This window comes from Procambarus clarkii, chromosome 24, assembly GCF_040958095.1.
Source record: "Procambarus clarkii isolate CNS0578487 chromosome 24, FALCON_Pclarkii_2.0, whole genome shotgun sequence".
Classification (NCBI taxonomy): Eukaryota; Metazoa; Arthropoda; class Malacostraca; order Decapoda; family Cambaridae; genus Procambarus; species Procambarus clarkii.
In genome coordinates this window covers 19,408,771-19,430,462 of record NC_091173.1, presented here as the reverse complement: position 1 = coordinate 19,430,462, position 21,692 = coordinate 19,408,771, and the positions used below count along the sequence as shown (strand labels likewise).

General features: G+C 35.5%; 1 protein-coding gene across 5 annotated transcripts; it reads left to right on the top strand.

The window, feature by feature from the left end:
* Positions 1–131: 131 nt before the first annotated feature.
* Positions 132–19,881, top strand: pug (pug C-1-tetrahydrofolate synthase, cytoplasmic). Of its 5 annotated transcripts, none has more exons than XM_045747760.2 (23): positions 146–287; positions 536–586; positions 1,374–1,458; positions 2,246–2,359; positions 3,336–3,472; positions 4,295–4,390; positions 5,096–5,237; positions 6,659–6,770; positions 6,918–6,979; positions 7,262–7,425; positions 7,910–8,083; positions 8,221–8,357; positions 10,321–10,535; positions 10,641–10,758; positions 10,955–11,172; positions 11,353–11,508; positions 11,633–11,836; positions 12,386–12,489; positions 12,825–12,983; positions 13,642–13,768; positions 14,090–14,242; positions 16,656–16,753; positions 19,387–19,881. In XM_045747760.2, the coding sequence occupies exons 1-22, from the start codon at positions 283–285 to the stop codon at positions 16,731–16,733; spliced, it is 2,811 nt and encodes a 936-aa protein (XP_045603716.2). In that variant the 5' UTR covers positions 146–282; the 3' UTR covers positions 16,734–16,753; positions 19,387–19,881. The 5 variants fall into 5 exon arrangements, with proteins under 5 accessions (XP_045603714.2, XP_045603716.2, XP_069186787.1 ...); XM_069330686.1 differs by having other exon boundaries at positions 169–309; XM_045747758.2 differs by lacking the exon at positions 16,656–16,753 and having other exon boundaries at positions 132–287.
* The last annotated feature ends 1,811 nt before the right edge of the window (positions 19,882–21,692 follow it).

The following is a 21,692-nucleotide window of genomic DNA, read 5'->3' as shown; positions in this document are numbered from 1 at the left end:
CTAAGGATTTTAAAAAACAAAATCTACCCCAGCATAAAGTACCCCCATAATATATATTAAATATTTTAAAATCACGTAGCAAACTATGCGTGTAAAGGAGTTACAAAATGAGATATATTTAAAAGATGTTTGTTGATAGTACGAAACGAGGAGAGGCAGAGGGTGGTGTACGAATGAGGAGAGCGTAGCAGCTGTGCCCCGAGCGGTTTGTGAAGTCCAGCACCCGGCTCCTGCCACGGTTTCTTGTCACGCCCTCGTCACGCCCTTGTTTCTGTGCTGCTGATGAGGTGAGGCACCTGTGTGTGTTAGGTAAGGTGCCCCGAGACACAGACCGTGTGACATGCCTCAGTGATCACTCACCATGTTGCTGTGTTAGAGCTGCTGCTGCTAGCTATGTACTCACCTATTGGTGTGTGTGGAGGGTTGTACTTGGCATATCGTAACTGGTTGAGGTATATAGAGGTTGCCAAGTATATTTTTATGCTAAGCTCTTATACATATTAGTTTGTCAATTAATGTAAATTCGTTTTAACAGAATGGCTGAAGACGCTGGAGCAACTGTGTTGTCTGGGAAGGAGGTGGCTCAGTAAGTTCCTCTTTACTTCTCGAATATTGTTGTAAATTACATTGACATATATTATTTTCTCATTCCGAGGGATTATAACTTGTAGCCGGGTTGATCTCCCAAAGGTACGTAAATGTGCCGTTGTTGTTTCTCCTGGTCCAGGTTGTTAATGATAGTGCCAGGTCAGCGGCGTTCCAGCCCGTCCTCCTAAAATTAAAGTATTTATATTAACTTTGTGGTCCAAAGTACAAATATGTCGTGATGGACCACCCGAATAGTAGTACAGTATTTTGTATTTCTGTGTTACTGTATATTTGGACAAACCTATAATATTTTATTTGTTGCTTATAAGACCTGGCCTTGCCATCCTAGCTAGGCTTGACACATGCTCTCTATGAGGCCTATTGTAGTGTATATATGTGCTATACTAGGTCTAGTAATATTTAACTTTGGTTTAGACTTATTTTATCTAGATTATAAAAAATAGTACAAAAAGTGGTATATTGGGGCTCCATATATACATATTGATACAATTGACCACATAGTTGCAAAAGTGCTATAATTTCAGGAGGATGGGTTGTTGCATTGTCATAAATGTATTTTGTTCATAGTGTTTATCTGGCCTTATCACCAAATTTAGTTAAATTAGTTTATTTTATATTGGAGCCATAACTACCTGTACCACCTAAATTATTGGACAGGCTGGTCACACAGACACACACACGTACTGTACGTATATATAATGGGTTCAAAAGCCTGATCCCTCTAATGCCCATCTCGGCTTCTAAATTACATGCCTTCCACACAGGGATGTCCGGAACAAGTTAAAACAGCAAGTGGAGACTCTCCGACAAGAGCTTCCAGGGTTTGCTCCTGGATTGGCAATTGTGCAGGTGGGTATTTAGGCTTTTGTTAATTAATATCCTCAATAATATGCATAATATTTAAAGAATTTAGATAACTTACTTCAATTCTTTTGGCGTTTCATTAAAAGGCAGTCAGTTCTTGAACCAACTGTTTTGATGGCCTAGTTAATGGCCTAGTCTTCTTGTCATACAAAGTGAGAGTGCCTCATATTCTATCTTCTACTCTCCTTCCCCTGTGCAATTAGTAGTACCTGTAATTGGGACTGTGTTGTTGGAGATATTTTGTGCTGGACAGGCTAACTGGATCAAATAGACTAGCAGTTAAAAAAATAGGTGACTGTAGTTTGGTGCAGTATTGTGTAGCAAAGCTATGGTATATAAATATAAATTAGTTGCATGTTTTTTAAAGTATACGACTGTATCAGATCTATTACTGGTATAAGAATAATAATAATACAGTAATAATATTAATTTATCCAGAATTCATTTAAAACATGGTAAGGTATTCATAAATACACAATGTAAATAGTACTTTAAATGGTACTACAGTGTTAGTAAATGTTACTACAGTATTAGGAAAGGGCGAAGGGCCCAATCAGTTAAAGAAATATTGTACAATGTTTTTCCTAAATAAAGTGGGCCTAGTTTTGCATTGTACTCACCTGGGTGCTGATACTAGATGTGTAATGAAATGTGAGAAAAGTGTTTGCAATATTGTGGTTTATCTCATTATCATTTAATGAGTATTGGTCATTCAATGAGCATAATTACATGTAACTGTAGTTACAGAAGTTATTATTGTGTATTATTCCAGGTTGGGGGTCGTGAAGACAGTAATGTCTATATCCGGATGAAAGTAAAGGCTGCTGAAGAAATTGGAATAAAAGCACAGCACATCAAATTTCCCCGTACTATTACCCAGTCACAGGTGAGGACCTCTGTCATGGTTGCTATATGGAAGGAAAGCATTGCAAATTGTTGATGCCTACAAAGATTGGAGTTTATCAATGACCTCCGATAATTTAATGCTGGATGCTTAGCGTTCACTAACAAGTTAGTTTAATAAGGCTATGGTAATTGATTATAATGAGAACATTGAGTATAATGCTTACATACACAAGTAGCTTTAACTGTGCTTTCCTGTTTATACAGGGAGTAAGATCTAGTGTGGCTCAATAGCCTTGCATCATAGCTATTGTACCTAGTGTCATTTATACCCCCCAATAGTTTAACTCGTTTGCTATTAAAGCCATAAATTGAGGTTACATCAGCAACATTTCCTTCAAGCTATACATTATACAGAACATGCTATATATAGTATTATTCAGTATATTACTGCACTTATACAACTCAAAGGCAATCCAAGATGGTTATTAACTTTTTTAAAGATCACATTTGGCTAGCTCATTAGTTCTGTCAAGCATTCAGAGGCCAATATGGGATGGGATTCATAGGTAACAGACTCTTGACTCCTGTCTGAATTTGTCTCTTATGGATCCTATCCCATATTGGCCTCTGTTCACTAGTTAATTCATTGGAGTAATTTACATACTGGTAGTTTGGTGTGACAGTTTGGTATTATAAAATCACTGAGGATTTGGTAAATGAAAATAAGGACCTAATTAGTTAGAATTGTATATACATTCACTGGTACAAGTATATAGAAGATAAGAAACCTATCATGAAGAGAGATTAAGAAAACTTAAATTTATATTCTCTATAGAAGCAAAGAGTAAAGGGGTACATTATTGAAGTTCTGTATACCAATGGGGGGGGGATGTATATGAATGAGTTTAGTTTTGAATAAATAGCTGCCTAATATAAACCAATTAGCCTGCAGTTTCCTTTCTTATAACCTAACATTGTTTACAGGCAATTCATAAATGTTGCTTTTGTTCATTCAGCTTGTTCAAGAGGTGAAGAAGCTTAACAATGATCCCACTATCCATGGAATAATTGTCCAAATGCCGTTGGACTCTGAAAAGGATATAGATTCAGATTTGGTGCTGGACACCGTCTCGCCAGACAAAGATGTCGATGGGTAAGGAAAGCATTTTCTATGGCCGTTTAGTAGTTTTAAACTGTTAAATGATGAATCGAGATTGGATGAGATTAGTTTATTTTATTTTTGTTTGCAATGTTTATTTTTGTCTGCAAGCTGCTGCATCATTGATAAGTATCTGATGTTGACATTTAATGCAGCTGTATCTAGTCTGAGTGTAGCAAATTTACCAAAAACTGAGATTTAACAAAAACTAAATGGGAAGAGAGTAGTAATACAGTTGCTGCCAAAGTCCCTTAATTGAGAATTTGCACTGGAACATTAAAACATATTGTTCAAAGGTTTCTTGGTTATTTTTTTTAATATAGATTATTTTATAATTTTACAGAATATTAAAAGTAAATGTGACAACTGTATTGTGAAGTGTATCATAACTTTATTTGAAGTTAGTCTCTGTAACTAACAGAGAATACTTATCATTTATTTATCATTTAAATAACTAAAAATAGTTTTAAGTTATTTAAATGATTACTGTACAGTATTGTACGGTACAAATAAATTTTGCACATGCACAGGTTTAATAAGAATATTCTTTTTAACAATGTTATAGTATCTTGCATCTTTGAATGTTCAATTTTGTAGTATACAATGCTAGAAGCAGCTTGTATAATTACAGAAGTATGGGAACCATGAGGTCATTAACATAGTCTAGTTTTGCTTTCCCATCATTCATTAATCTGTTTGCAATTCTCCAAATATCTTACTATTTGTCACTACAGTATTTACAAAATTACTAAGTGGTATTTAAGTGTAAGGAATAAAGATCATACTAGTAGACATTTAGCAACTTTTTATTTCTAGACTGACAACGGCAAGTGCAGGACGTCTGTCCCATGGGATGCTCAACAGTGGCTTCATGCCTTGCACTCCAAATGGATGCATGGAACTCATCCGCAGGCGAGTCATAATTTACCGTAATTTCCATATTTACTTTGATTATGCATTCATGTTTCCCCATCTCTCTAAAAGTATTAAAATTCTGTTGGGTTGGTATAATATATAAAGTTTGTCAGCTCTGCAGAGACTTAGTTTTGCTCTGCTTTTTGCACATAAATTAAGGCAGAGCAAAATTAACAATGGTAGTACACAATATGTATTGTAATGAACTATTAAATGCAGTTTATAATATAATTTTTAATGTTGGCAGATTTTGCTAGTAATACTTGCTGTAATCAACTACTGTACATGAAACAACCCATCGGATTTTCTTCCTATTGGGGAGTGTTGTACATGCTGCTATGGTGTGTGTCCACTCACAGGATGAGTGGCGCTGCCCAATAAACTCGCCCCTCGGGGCAAAATTACATTTTTTTTTTTTTTATGAAACTATTACTGTTGATATATATATTTTTTGCCTGTATTGTGGTAATAGTTTCCAAATGTAAGACAGATGTAAAAAGAGTGAAATTTTTACTTTCAAGACAATGATGATATTTAAGATAAACTTAAAGGTTGAAGCATAAATACTTTGCAGTGCAATGGTATTATGGTGCTTAGTTGGCATCAAAGGATAATATTAGTTAATGCTTGAATGGGATAAGCAAAAGTGAGAAGTAAATTTTTGGAATGTTTAAATATTGTTTTAAAACCTTCATTAAACAGATCAGGAGCCAAGATACAAGGAGCAACTGCAGTTGTATTGGGCCGCAGTAAAATTGTTGGTACACCAATGGCAGAGCTGTTAAAATGGCACCATGCGACTGTCACTACCTGCCACTCCCGTACTGCTGACCTTCCTGCTGTGGTTAGTGTCCTGTCATATGGCATCTTGAAGTGTGTTCATTAATTATTCTCAATCTAAAATTTTGGATTATCAGCACATTAGTAACGGTTAATTTTAGCACAGTTGAATTAGCGAGTATTGTAAGTTCGTGGATATCTAAATGCAGTTGGAGTGTTTTTTGTCATGTAAAAGCAAGAGGAAACTTTTAGGTGATATTGGGCAGAGCATGTATATAGCAATTTTACCAGTCCCTTGACATGTGCTTTGTATTTGATTTTGACCTTAGAAATTCATATACAGTACAATTTTGCTTGACCTTGCCACTACCTTCTCATCATCTGACACTGTCTTATTTGGCTTTTTGGAGCAGTGCACATATTGTTGAATGCCTGGAAGACATTATAAGAATACTGTATTGTACTTTAATAACCTACAGCAAACAGTCTATTTGAAAGGTAAAATGGTCCTGTGTTCACTAATCTTGGTTAAAACGGTGCCTAATTTTGCTATGATTGACTAGTGGCACCCGTCCTCATGATATTTTTGTCATTGTCAATGACTTCAAAACAGTATGCTATCTTTACCTACCACCTGTCTATTCCTACCCCCTGTCTATTCCTACCCCACCTAACTTGCAGTCTACTCCCTGCCCAACCCACTATCTGCAGCCTGCCTGACAGGGGCCTGACAGCTAAGTGGACAGTGCCTGGGATTCGTAGTCTTAAGGTTCCAGGTTTGATCCCTGGTGGAGGCGGAACAAATGGGCAGAGTTTCTTTCACCCCTGATGCCCCTGTTCACCTAGCAGTAAATAGGTATTTGGAAGTTGGACAGCTGCTACGGGCTGCTTCCTGGGGGTATATAACAAAAAGGAGGCCTAGTCGAGGACTGGGTCGTAGGGACGCTAAGCCCTGAAATCATCTCAAGATAACCTCCCAGCCTTCTTGAACCACTACCTAGACTGTATAGGAGTGAAGTATTAAATCCTTCCACATGGAACCAAAAGTAGACAGAGTTGTAGGTACAGTACAGTGTACCAAATATAATAAAGTAATAAACCAAAACGTTGTAAATGTAATGAGTTCTATTTAATAAGGTCCATAGAAAATATGCTAGATTCTTGAAAAACAACCATGCTATAAATGGATAGCATGATAGCATATAAATGGATATAAATGTCTTGTGAAGTCATTGCTCAACAGTACCTGCACTTGACAAATTTGGTCTATGATGACTAGACAGTACAGTTTTTTAATTTATAACTTTAGTCAAACAGAACTGTTAGTTTTTGTTACAAATACCATGGCAGATTTTTGGAGGCATTTGCTGCTGTATACTCTAGTTTCAGTGAAATGTTTATGGTTTATTCTGAAATTACACAAGCACTTTTTGTGAAATTATGGAGCTCAAAATTCTGGTTCTATAATGGCACAATTTCTTTTAGACAGCGACTGCTGATATTTTGGTGGTGGGAATTGGTCGACCAGAATTTGTGAAAGGATCTTGGATAAAGCCTGGAGCTGTGGTGATTGACTGTGGAATTAATTCTATTCCTGGTAAGTTTATAGCAGTTAGTCATTATATTTTAATGTTATTCCTTTGTAACACTTGAATACGTATGTTACTGTCAAATTGTTACATGGAAACCATAGTATTTTTTAATTATCAAGATTAAGATAATAAGGTAATAAACTTTTATTCAGATTCAACTAAGAAGTCTGGATCTCGACTAGTTGGAGATGTGGCATATGAAGAAGCTATGAAGGTAATGTCTTTGCTGCAAAAATTTCATTTTTTCAACCCAAATACAATCATTTGCATATGCTCTTCTCAGTCTGTAATTTTATTAGTGTTTTCCCACATGATTTTTTTTCTATAAGATTACCAAGCTCTTTGGCAGCCCTTGAAGCTTTTGAAATGATAAAATGTTTAAATATTATTTTGCCTATTTTCACACTTTTAAGTATACAGGTACAAAAAATGGTTGGCTCTTTTGAAATTTTCTATCTACCGAAGATGTTAATGTGAAGCTCTTGATTATTTGTAGGTGGCATCAGTAATCACACCAGTGCCTGGAGGTGTGGGCCCTATGACTGTAGCTATGCTGATGCAAAACACTGTTATCTCAGCTCAGAAGGCAGCTTCTCAGATGCAAGCGTCCAAGTGGAAGATTGAATATTTACCACTGGAAATCCTTGAAAAAGTTCCAAGGTTAGTACATACAAGTAATATTGCAACAATAAACATTTATTGTGAACACATTACTGACACATGTATCACAGTTCCATGGAACATTATGAATGTTCTACTGTATACATATTGTAAAGGACACAAATATGCATCACATATGATAAAAAAAAATAAAACCGCATTGGAAATACATAGAACAAATAATTGAAAATATATTTGTGGCAACACCCGGTGCTTGAATGGCCTGCGCGACCATGTATGGGCGATTCACAGACATGTTCAGGGAAGGGAATTTATCATTTTACAAAGAAAAAAGAATTTTTTGGGAACACTTTTATTTCATGCGCACGGGGAATTTCACAATAAACTCGACGCAGCACGGTGGTTAAACAATGTGTCTCACTAAAATCATAAAATTCCATTTCTGTAACAAGTGCTTGTATCTTTTATTACATTAAAGGATGCAAGTTAATTTCTGTACTCAAGTTGTAATTTTATTTTCCAGCGACATTGAAGTGGCTCGAGCTCAGACACCTAAGGATGTTGCAGAACTTGCCGAGGAAATTGGACTACTAAGTTCAGAAGTAAATCTTTATGGAAAAAAGAAAGCCAAGGTGTCATTGTCAGTTTTACAACGCCTTGCATCTCAGAAAGATGGAAGATACGTTGTAGTGGCTGGGTAAGTGTTCATGAGAGATTAGAGGATTGTGTTTGTGTTGAACCCAGCATATCATATTTTGATCACAAGTGAATAGTATACTGTACAGTACATGCAATAAAAACATTTTGTTTTTACATTTTTCACTTGGCCCCTAGAATAACCCCAACTCCATTGGGTGAAGGGAAAAGCACTACCACTGTGGGTTTGTCACAAGCACTAGGGGCCCATCTGAAGAGAAATGTATTTGCTTGTGTACGACAACCATCACAAGGGCCTACATTTGGCATAAAGGGTCAGTAAACTGATTCGTAAACATGTTTTTGGGATTTCTGCATGCTTCGTCACCAGTTGATTGTCTTTTGGGAAATACCTTGCTTTAAATATTTAATTTTGTATTTCTTACAAGAAGTAACCATTATTAACTTTTACTGTTCTTTCTATTTCTTGACTAAATAATACTTACTATATTTACAAATTTTGCATTGGTAATGCTTATTTTCTTAAAGACTTATAAAACAGTTTCACTCATCAGTACTATACTAATACAGTATTTGCAACTCCTCCTCACTTGAAGTAATATTTTTGCTAATAATTAATCTTTATAAAAATATTTACTGAAGTTTCATGTGGCTGAAATGTGGCTTCTACAGTGTCAAAACTTGTCAGCTATGTAAATATTGGTTCTTATACCAGTATTTCATGTAAATATAAAGCTTTTAGCTATGCACGAATGCAGTACAGTTCATAATTTTTGCCAAGGTTGGACCATACTAAATTCATTAGCGACATGTAGACTTGCTTAAATCATTATCATGCGTTCTACTTTCCTAGAGTGGGGAAGCATCAACCTGGTGAAGGAAAATGACAATGAAAATACATATTACAAACATTTGACTCTGCATCTCATCACGCACACTACACTAGAACATCACGGGTAAACAAGCACCACCATGCACTCGGCTCTCTTTCATTTCACGTGAACTTCATTACGTATTGTGCTTCTCACGAGTTGTCATGCACAATAAAAATACACAAATGTAATCCTGCCTTGATAATTGCTTGTACCCTGCTTGGTCCCATTAATAATCCATGTATTATTCACACTATCACAATTACTTGCTCACCATGTTGGCCACCCTCATACTGGCCTCTCTTCTCTTGCTTCTTAATTCACACTTGCCTAACACATTTGAAGGTCTACCATCCCTCCTTTGCTCAGTATATTTGAACCATCTGGACATGTTCATTATTTTAATAACTTGTGCAGTGTATTGTTACTATACTGTATTTTATTGTTCTATTCTCCCAAACGCTACAATTGCTTTTCATGGTCATACCATACTGATCCTGTGCACACACATAGGGACACAAGCATTGGCATTATTACTGCTTCTTAAATTTATCTTGCTCTGTCTTTTGTGCCTCAATTATAACTTCAACAATTTTCCCAAGCATTAAATTGATCAACCACTTCTAGCACATCACAATTTACATTAATTTTGTACTATAGAATTTCCTTCTCCCCCATTACTATACTTTAATTTTGTCCACTCACTTTGATTAGTTCTCTAACAAATAAAATTCTAATTTTTTTTACATAAATATTTTACCGTGACCTTCATAAGATCAAAATTGGAATATGCAGCGGTTGTATGGTGCCCGTATCACAAGAAGCACATCTGAAAACTGGAAAATGTGTAAAGACTTGCAACTAAATGGCTTCTGGAACTGAAAAACAAGAGCTATGGATTGAAGTTAAAGATGCTAAATATATCAGAGCTAGAAGAAAGAAGAAAGAGAGGTGATAGGATCACTACATAGAAAATAGTAACAGCAATTAACAAAATTGACAGGAATTTTTGCATCTTCAAGAACAAGAGGTCATAGACACAAGCTAAGGAAACAAAGCTGCTGAAAAAACATAAGAGTTTTATTTGGCAGAGTAGTAGACATTTGGAACAAGTTAAATGAGAAGGTGGTGGATGTCAAAACTGTTAATGTTTTGTGTTTTGAAACCTGTAGTTTCAAAACTTCAAATGACAGTATTTGGAAGACAGGACACCATGAGGTTAGTTCATCCTGTAACGGCACTTAGGTAATTACACTAGCTTTACACCATTCTTATTTCCTTGGCTTAATCTTCCCATAGCCTTCATGCATTGTGAATGACCTGGGTAATGTGTAAACTCTGAATGCAAATGAGTTAATTCTTAAGGAATATCTAAGAATTGATATAAATGTTGGCTCCTAAACAGGTGGTGCAGCAGGTGGAGGATATTCACAGGTAATCCCCATGGATGAGTTTAACCTACACCTTACTGGGGACATCCATGCCATCACAGCAGCGCACAACCTATTAGCTGCCCAGATTGATGCCAGAATGTTCCACGAGTCTACCCAAAGTGATCAAGGCTTGTATAGCAGACTGGTTCCAACAATTAAAGGTGTTCGTCAGTTCTCGCCCATCCAGGTTTGTTGCGCTCTCATTTGAGGGGAATGGTTATAATAAGATTATCTGTGAATGTGGATTTTATGTGCTTTCTATTAATAAATAATTTAAACTTTCAAATAACAGTTGAATCGCTTGAAGAAACTAGGCATTGTGGAATCAGATCCTGACAAGTTGAGTGAAGAGGAGATTAGCAAGTTTGTTCGTTTAAATATTGATCCATCTACCATCACTTGGCAACGAGGTTAGTTTAAAATTGTTTGAGGCTGTATTGCTTAATAAGTATTCTATGAGTTTTCTAATTTAGTACTCTGCATGTCTTAAATTAAGATTGTTCTTAAATTGTCATGTTTATGGCTGTTGTATTTGGAAGGTAATTAACCAATTTCAGAAATATTAGGAATATAATGCTAATAAATTTTGAAATTGATGCATTCAAGTTATGGATACAAACGACCGATTCCTACGAAAGATAACTATTGGCCAGAGCCCCACAGAAAAGGGCCAAACCAGAGAATGCCAATTTGACCTTACAGTGGCAAGTGAGATCATGGCTATCTTGGCTTTGACAACCTCTTTGGCAGACATGAGGGAACGATTGGGAAAAATGGTGGTTGCCTCGGATAAGTCTGGCAATCCTGTTACTGCCGAGGATCTAGTGAGTAGCCACACATGATTGTCTTTTAGTAAAATTGTGATACAGTATTGTCTTAAAAAAAAATATATGGTATATGCATTGTAGTACTGTAGTATGCTCTGCTTTTTAGTACACATTTTGATATTTTGTATTTTGCTTTTTAATTCATATTTTTTCACTATCAAGGGTTTTTCTTTCTAGGGGGCAAGTGGTGCACTGACTGTACTCATGAAAGATGCCATTGAGCCAAACCTGATGCAGACCTTGGAGGGCACACCAGTCTTTGTACATGCTGGACCATTTGCCAACATTGCTCATGGAAATTCCTCCATCTTGGCTGATAAAATTGCCCTCAAGGTAATTTTGTGGGTCATTAATGAGATTGTTTTATGATGTATATGCTAAATAATTATAATAACTATTGTTCTTCTGGTGTAAATACTATAATGTCTAACATAGTTGATCACTTTAATCATAACAGTTGGTTGGTGAAGAAGGATTTGTGGTGACAGAAGCTGGATTTGGCGCTGATATTGGAATGGAAAAATTCTTCAACATTAAGTGCCGATACTCTGGCTTGGTGCCTAATGCAGTGGTTCTGGTGGCCACAGTTCGTGCTCTCAAGATGCATGGTGGTGGGCGCGCTGTTGTACCTGGTGTTCCTCTTCCATCTGATTACACTGAAGTAAGTCCTGTTATGTAGACTAAGCTTTTAAAATAATTTTAGAGAGGGAGTAAAGATACACTCCATTGCCCATGTACTGTACAGGATCAATGAGATTCTAAAAATACAAGAATATGATCCTTTAGTAAGGATCAACATTTCCCTACCAGTAATTTGCCAATTAAGTAGGCCACCGAAATGAACTTAAACCTTTTGCAAACTGCTCCCATCCTACTTCTGTTCCAGATGTGGAAACGTGTAGTATAACTGGGATCCCATACTAGTATATATGAAGGTTGTTTCCCGCCTCATCTTGAATATACTGTACTGTAAATAAAGTACCCAAAATATAAATGAATAGTGTATCAAGAATGCTAAATTTCTTTCAGCATGCCCATAATTGTTGCCATTTTTGTTTTCATATATCTAATAAATCAAATTATTTTGACTTGGTAATATTAAAATGTTAATTATCATTCAAAGGTCTAGGGAAGTATTTATTATTACCCTTTCTTATACTTTTTCAAAAGTGAGTAATTTGTTTCCCCCTTGTGTTTTTGTCATCTACAGGAAAACCTAAGTTTGGTTGAAGGTGGTTTTAGCAACTTGAAGAAACAGATTGAGAATGGCAAAATATTTGGTGTTCCAGTTGTGGTTGCTATAAATTCCTTTGTGTGAGTATATGAGTACCAATATTATTTTTGTATTGGTGAAGGACAAAGGTGCTGTAGTTCTTGAAACATTTCATAATTGAAATGATACACTGTACAATGAAATAACAAGAATATGTCTGGGAAAATATTGAGGCCATACAGTGGGATTGAACTTGCATCCCTGGATGCCCCCATGCTAGTGCATGTGCCTGGCATGTCCAAGGATGCAGGGTTCGGTCCCATCATACAGCCTCAGTATTTTCTCATACATTGTATTTGAAATGGCCGGGTGCATTTAAAATCTCTTATTTTCCTGGAGAAGAAGAATTATAATTTAAAGATTTCCTAATGCACAGGACTGACACAGAAGCTGAATTAAATCTTGTGAAGGAGCTTGCAATTGGTGCGGGTGCTGTTGATGCTGTCATTTGCAACCATTGGGCCAAGGGAGGAGCTGGAGCTGTCAGGCTGGCTGAAGCTGTTGTTGCTGCTTCAAACCAGCCTTCAGATTTCAAGTAGGAACTTTGATTTGCAAGATTGAGTGCATTTGAGGTTTATCAGAAACTAAAAGAATGATTTAAAGTGGCATTTCTGATACTATATGTGCATTTTGTTATTTTTATGTTGTAAAGAAATGACCCATTAGCAAACACTCTTGAGAACTATGCAAAAAGCTCTTTATGTGCTTTAGTTCTTTATCATCTGCAGCTTTTTTAGTATAATTTGAATTAATCTTGTGGGCATTTGTGACCATTTTATTGTGCACAAAGATTTCATTCTTTAAATCTTGTAATAATGTCTAATAGTATGAAAATGGAAATTGTAGTAAGATTCTGCGTGACAGTGAATACATGAGACCACATGTCTAATAAAATTTAATTAAATGAACATGAAATAAAAGCCAATTTGCCGAGTAATGTGGAATAACGTTGATAAAATATTGAAATAGTTACTTATCAAGGTAAAAGAAGAGTGAGTGCTGCTGTAGACAATTTATTATTTTCAGTGGTGCTGGTTCTCAATGTTGGAAGAAATGATGAACTGATAGATGATAATTTTTAATCTATAGTAATTGAAAACATTTGCAATTTTATTTTTAAGCTTTTGTATATGCTCAATGTATTGTTCAAATTAACTTTGAAATAATTGATACTCCTGTTTTTATTTGTTCAGGTTTCTGTATAATTTGACTTCATCCATTGAAGATAAAATACGTACCATTGCCCAAAAGATATATGGAGCTGATGATATAGAAATCCAACCCGAGGCACAAGAGCAGATAAACAGATACAAAAAACAGGTCAGTGTGACACCATATATACACTATTTAATCCGTCTTAGTTTCCTGCAAGTGAACCTCGATCTTGTGAAAATTGTTACAGTATTTTAGAATCCAGTAACATGTTTCCCCACACTGTTTCTACATATATACTGTACTAGCTTTTGAATACATCATTGTTAAAGTTTGCAGATATACTAATACAATAATACTTTAAATATGCACTGTACTGTTTTGCTCTATTTATGACAGCTTAGATAAAGAATTTAAGTCACCATTGCAAAAGTCATAGATGAAACTTCCATATTTTATTTGACTTTAAACTGTGTACCTGCATTTCAGGGTTTCAATGACCTTCCTATATGCATGGCCAAGACTCACTTGTCGTTAACCTCTGATCCAAGTAAGAAGGGAGCACCTACAGGCTTCACCATTCCTGTAAGGGATGTTCGAGCTTCAGTTGGAGCTGGCTTTATTTACCCTCTTGTGGGAACGGTAAGGAAAACCTATTTTGTCTTTGTTAATTAACACTGTAATGAGTTGCATGACCATGAAGAACCATGGTTAAAACAATCCTTTGTAATCTGTTAAGTTTTGTTGGAACATTGGATGGTTATTGCAGTGTAGGTTGTGCAAGCTGATTATATTTGTTACTGCATGCTTTGTTAAGTCTACTAAATACTCGGGGTATCTTTGATAATACATTCAGCCTTTACCTCGTATGCCATTACATGCCAGAATATAGAACCTTACCTGTGCAAGTATGCCTAAAGTTTTACTTAAACATTTTAAGTTTGCATTGTTGCTTATTATGTACTTGTCTTGTATTTGATTAGTACACTGGGCAGGCTGTTAATATGGTTTGCTGATATAATCATGAAATATTGCATTAATGATTTTGAATTGCTTTACCTGAAATATTTATTCATTTATCAGGGTTACAAATTTTCAATACTTTTCATTATTGTTCTTCAAAAAAATTAAATTGAAGGAATGAAAGAATTGGCATAATATTTTTTGCTCAAAGTAATATTAAAATGTCATGGCCCTGGAGTTAACGTGCAATATAGACATTGACTTTGACTAAACTGTTGAAATGTTCATAGAACAAGCTATGCTTACTATTAACAAAATAAATGAAAGGGGAGGAAACATAACTGGTTAGGCCAAAGGACTGAAACGTAACCAGTACATGGGCATTATTATTTTTATTTATTTATTTTATTAATGTCTTGGTAGAATAGAGTATTAACCATTGTACTTTGCAAATTGTGATATTGGGGGTAAAGGTGGTGTGCCGCCGAACATACAGTGTTTGTTAGTGCAGTACATATATCGTAAAATTCAAAACTCCTGCAGGTATGTGGGGCTTGTATCTTGTTCCTCAGAACTCGAATAAACAGATGCCATCTTGAAAAAAGGTGGCCTCATGTTCCTTTAGAAAATAATCTTGTAGAAAACAATTCATATTCATGATTTAATGACAGGAATCTGATAATAGCAGTGTTGTAGTAATAATAGCGATGTGTGTAGCATATGTCTAGGTAATTTGTTCCGTCACTCGAAGTAATCGGCTAGTCATAGCATGTAGCTCTATACTGTGTTAAGATTTCATTACCCCACACACCAGAATTAATTAGTGGTTTGTTATAGTTTGTAAAATTATAAATATATACCTGTATATATAATGTGTGTATAGTGTAATAACGGCTAAAACAGTTTATTGATCTAACAGCATAATATACACTAGATATGAGGACCATATTTTTTAGCATAGCGATGTTACACACATTTAACTACATAAATGCCTAAAATTACACACAATGGAATAATATTACAGTAAAAACTATGTATAAAACCAATGAAATAATTATATCAAAATGTGTTTGCGATAACCCCCGCCACACTGCTGGGCTGAAGCGCACACCACCATTGGCAACCGCTCTCTCAATATATGAATATTGCCAGACTTTCTTCCCCCTTCATGGCCCCCTTCATGACCAAAGCATGTTACAACATATTTGTTTAATTTCCATGATCAGAGAAAGCATGTTAACAATATTAGAATAAAAAAAATTGTAGGACTAACTTTTTCTGCACACAGTGGACTTGTCATATTTAACCAAAGACAGTGAATGTATGTGAGAGCTGTAGGGTGGGGGTTTCCCACCATCCAGCTAGGCAGGTGCTGAGGAGTGGGGAGGCTGGCTGGCCAGGGCGTGGAGGGTGGGCTTGTGACTGTGAAGTGGGGTGGTTTAATAGCGGCGCAGCACAGTGGTTAATGCCCTGTGATCCTGAAGATTTTTTTTTAGGTTAGTATAATACTCGGTATAGTTGACAAAACTATGTTCCATTAAAACAAAATACTGTATTTGTAGAGTACTAAATAAATGAGAGAATTAGATAGCTTTATTGAGGATGAAGTGTGGGCTGGAGAGTGGATAATAAGAAACGAGTATGAGGACATGTTAGAGATAAAGGCGTTTTGATTATACTGTATGATGAAAATGATGCTTTTAAGAAGTGGGGTATTGCCAGTTAGTCTTCCAAGAGATACCATATGTAATGTGCATCATTACATCGTTCATAATGTGCAACTCTTAATCTTAAGTTGCTATACTTTCCTATGGTAATGAAATTTAGTTATTTCAACTTATTTAGTTTAAAGTAGAGTCTTTTGGTATATATGAGTTTTTGTGACCATTAATGCATGGTGAAAGATGCTTGAATGGTTGCTAATTCTTCCAATTAATTTAGTTCACTTTATTTTCTTAATTAACTGATGAATTACATAATGGGTATATACATGGTTACTTTAAGTAGCAGGCTTGATTGTATATTTTGTAATTTCTTGTAGTTATTTTTAGATTAGGTTTTGTCAGTTTTAAGCATGATTGTTACCTCGTAGAAGGAGTCAGGTCAAGTCCCGCGTCCACCTTCGCTGGCTCGTGGCTTACACTGGCTGCGACGCCTCACACCAAAGTGAGGCCCAAGTTGAGATGTGAGGTGAGTTTTGATTTCTGAATAAAAGTGCTAATTACAAGCACTGTTGTGGATGCTAATTAAATAAGCAATTAAGTATTGGCACAAGAGTTTTTAATTAAATTAATCATAACTACTACTGCTTATATAGGGTAAATCAAAGGTTCAGGGGGCACAAAAATAAAAATACTGAAACAAATGACTGGTCATACAAATTTGGAAATCTAGTGAAATAAGTTCCTCATACACTTTATAGTTAAATATAACTTGAACAAATCTGCATTTCTAAAATATTTTAAGCCATTTAATTTTGTGCATCTATTTTTGCATCAAAGGAACCTGAATGCTGTATCTGGTGCTTTTATAATCCATTCTGTTTAGTCTTGGTTTAATGTTGTCCATTTAACCCTTTTGCCGTGGGAAAACATGTGCAGCTGTTTGGCAGATTATGGCCAATTTTGCAAAATTTCCCCTAGGTCTAGAAACAGTATCAAGACAGTATCTATACTTGCCCTACAGTATCTAGAAAAAAGTTTCAAAGTCCTATAAAGTTTGTCCAGAGCCCCTAGCAGTCAAAATAGGAATTTGTATTTAATACAGTACATTAAAAATTGGTAATGCCCATAGCTAGATATTAAGTGACAATGAACCAATTTTATAATTTATAATAACCAACAAAAATTAATGAATTTTAGCTTTGAAAACACTTAATATTCTTTCATTGTATCTAGAAGGAGCATTGCCTTAGCATTTATATATATTCCATCTTATTGTTTGACTTGTTATAGAGTTGGTTACATCATATTTTAATAGAAAATCCTAAATTATTTTTTCCAGTATTTATAATTGTGTAGATGGAATAAGCAGATCTTTTAAGTATAAATGCTTTAAAAATCCAAAACAAATATTTATGGTTTTCTACCCCTTAACGGAGAACAAACCCCCCCCCATCCCTGGTGGGTGCCGCAATGAAAGAGTCAAGTCAGTTTTACGGCCACTCGTAAATTTGATTTTACACCGTCCGTCTATGCAGTTTACTTTAGCCTTCCATTGTTTTAGTCCATTGCTTTGCTAACTCCTGTATCCATTCCAAGTGGATAGGCTTCCATTTGTTGCTTACAGCTAGCATTCTTGCCCTTTCATTGTTGCAGTTGTTCATTCGTATAATGCTCCATCGGTAATCTGCAGTAATTTTCACTTTGCGCACGTTGGTCAGCAGCCAACATTTCTATACAGTCTTGTGCACATTTGATTTTCTTGAAGCTGTTGGCTCAAAGTTGGCATGTAGGTATTGCATTAAAGCTTGTCAGTGGTATGTGTTTATAAAAACAATTAGGTGATCAGTTTTAGCTGTTTTAATACTCTTGGAGGTATAAATAACTGTTTAAAGGTTATTTTAGCCATCGTATCATTTCCTTATGTCTTGAGCACTTTATGTAGAGAGATCTTTGACAGCACCATTATTATTCACCTTTGTTTAGTTTATTTGCTTCTTTTTCTTTATTTTAAAGTGTCATTCTTCTCTGCTTATTTTGTTATCTTGCGCATGCTGGTGCATAAACACAAAAATCACAATGGAAAATTTACTTGGTGTACCTAAAGCTCAAAACTGGTGGGGGAAAAAACAAACAAACTTGCAGCAACATAAAGTTCAGGTAAGTATCTTGTTTCCTTAATTTTCACCTTTCAGATTTGCACACCTTGAGGGTGGTAGCTCATTCTGGTATGTAGATGGTTATTACTCTCATTTGAATATCATTGATTGTGTAACTGTACACAATGCTTATCTAAAGTATATATATTGAAATTTTAAATGTCATTCCCTGTATTTGCTAGCTTTTCAAATAATGAAAGTAGGGCATTGAGGGAAATGAAGTGCACTCATTAAATGAAATTAAATGAACGTGTGTGTGTGTGAGAATCTTGTAGTTGGAGAAAGGAAGATGTAGCGAGTCTAACTTCAGCTATCACCGAGAGACCAACTTGCTTAACTTGCACAGGTTAAATTTATTTATTATTTTCCAAAATAAATTTTCAAACTGTCTAGATTAGTAAATGAGTCATTAGATGCTGCCGGCAGAATTTGTGGAACAATGCAGGCTGCGATCTCCTAATGACCAAGGGGGCCTTGACTAAAATAAATTGAGCTTATGCTATTGGCATTAGCCTTGCATGTGCATGAAATGTATTTATAATGGCTGTCCATTCATTTACTTTATTTCCCATGCATGAATGAATGATTTAAATTTGCTTCAGTGGTAATTTTAATTTATTCTGATTTCTTTGGTAAAGGTTAGTATGGTGCAGTAAATATTTTCACTAGGTAGGGGGCTAGTTAACTTGGTGTATTTGTGCTTCGGCACAAATCACTATTTAGATAAATTAATTGCCTAAAGATTTGATACAATCATTGGTAGAGTTGATATACTAGTATATCTGAATATTTGCATAAAATTTTAGGAATTGTACAGTAAAATTCTTTAATTTGTGACTTTTATTTTTTTAATAATCAATAGTAATGTTTCTATACTTAAATAAAATGCATGCGAGCTCTCACTTGCACACACCATGCACAATAAACAAAGTAGATCAATTGGCATGGTAGAGCTCTGCAATTTCAGATGTTAAGTTTTAACGTTTGACATTTCAATCCTCAGATGAGTACAATGCCAGGTTTGCCCACGCGTCCCTGCATTTATGATATCGACCTCGACTTGGAGAAGGAATTGGTACAAGGGTTATTTTAAAGAATTTTGCAATATTTTTCCCCTAAGTGCTTTGTGACCATAATTGGTTAGAAGAGGCTGTGTACGTTGCCTAGCAGCTTATATGATGCTGTGTATTGTTGCTCATCTTGCTTATAAGGGCTGTCTTGTTGCTCATCTTGCCAATAGGTAAAGTGTGATTTATATTTTGGCAACTGGGATGGGTTTGTTATTAATTGAAGTGTGAAGGATGGGTTAGGGGGAAGAGTTAACCTGTTCCTGGCCACATGAAATTTGTTGTGTAATATTTTTTAGTTATACTGTATATCTAGAAATTGTGGTTCCATAAATGTAGTTTTGAGTATACAGTATTTTAAATTTTGGGGAATATACATGAATTTGTTACATATTTTTGTAAAATTGTTAAATACATTAATAAAGAAAGTATTCAGCATGTATTCTTTCATACCTTATTCATCAGCAAAGGTAGACTAAAGTTTTGTAGTCTGTATTTGTACTGTAAAGTATTCTGATTTTTTTTTTAGACCCCAATTTTTATCCAATTTATTTTACTCTTCTGTCTAGTTAGGTAAATTTTAACAAAGAAATGTAGACAAAATGGCATAAAGTTTGCCCATTCCCTGCAGGACCTATTTCTTAAGCTCCCACTGTTCCTTTGAGTTGTCTCTTGATAAAGTAACATCTCTTGTTATTTCTTCGTGTCTTGTATTGACATACTGAATAATACCTAATAACTGGCAGTACTCTTAGTAGGCCAGAAAGTACTTACTGCCAGTGTTGGAATGTGCAGACTCTTTATGAAGGGGCTGAGCAAAGGTGCTGACAACCACATTGGATATGGCACTATTTCCCCCCTTCCCCCCCCCCCCCCCCCCCCCCTGTAATACATACGTCATACACAGCCATTATTTCAACATTGTGATGAAAACTGATACTTTAAAGCACCAGCTTGTAACACTTGTAAATGAATTATGGCCACATAAGGATTTATGCTTACACAGATGGCTCTGTGTTTTACTGTCAACTTATGTTGTAACACTGTGTAATTATATAGAAACAAAAGGTGGACACAGACTATTCTAATGCACTGAAATTATAGGACTTTTTTTTTTTTCATCATTCAAGGACTTGAAAATCCAACTTACATAATAGGAATATGGTGGTTATAATTGCTGGTTATAATTATATATATATATAATTGCTGTGCAGTCAGAATTTTCTTGTATGCATACTGTCTCTGGTATTAATCATAACAGGTAAGTCGGCTCAAGCTGCATGTAATATATGAAATTGTACCTATCCCAGCTTGTCCTTATATCCCTTTCATGTGCTGTATAGTCATACTGCTTTATCACTTTCCTCATATAATATACCTGACCTGGATATCGTAGTCTTTGTTGAACCACACCATTTCAAAAACCTTGTCTCAACAAAACCACAAACACCTAAATGGCAGAAAATGTCTGGTATGTAAAGCTGTAATGTGTTAAGAACATGACTATGGACAGAGCACAAGTTCAAGTATGTTTATCGAGACAAGAAAACATACATCTCAAAGGGATAGAGTAGCTTAGGCTATTTCTACCCTCCCTAACACAAAGCATCCACCAAGAAGTGTAGCATAGTAATAGTCAGAATTAGGTTGTAGTATCACTACTATTAATTTCTGGTGAAAAAAAATTCTCAACTCAGTACAGTAATTGTAAATTTGTAGAAAAAGAACTTGATACTATTCAACATTATAATTTCCATATCTGGTGTCAGGGACAGGAAGCCTGTATCAAGGTCTCCTTTAGGTCGAGCTACCTTCCTTCCCGAGGATGCAACTGATAAAAGTTGTCGACTCCTAGGTACCTATTTACTGCTAGGTGAACAGTCACATCAGATGCAAGGAAATGTACCCAGTCATTTCTGTCCCACTCGGTAGTCTAAAATCTGAGCCTGAACAATGCTATGTTATAGTGTCATCACACGCCTTTTGCATACCATGTGTAAATACCATATTTTATCTGCTGGTTAGGATAAGACAGGTTGGGTTCAGTTTATTTAGTGGTGAAAATTTTGCCCGGGAATCAAATGAGGTGCACAATTAAGAGAGCAGACCGACTCCAAGTCAAACTCCAGATGGGACATAATGATAAAGAACCACCACTGAAGCAAGAGAAGAGATCAGAGAGCAGATATAAGACAAAGTATTACCACAGAGAAACATAAATATTATAATATCAGAGGTATCT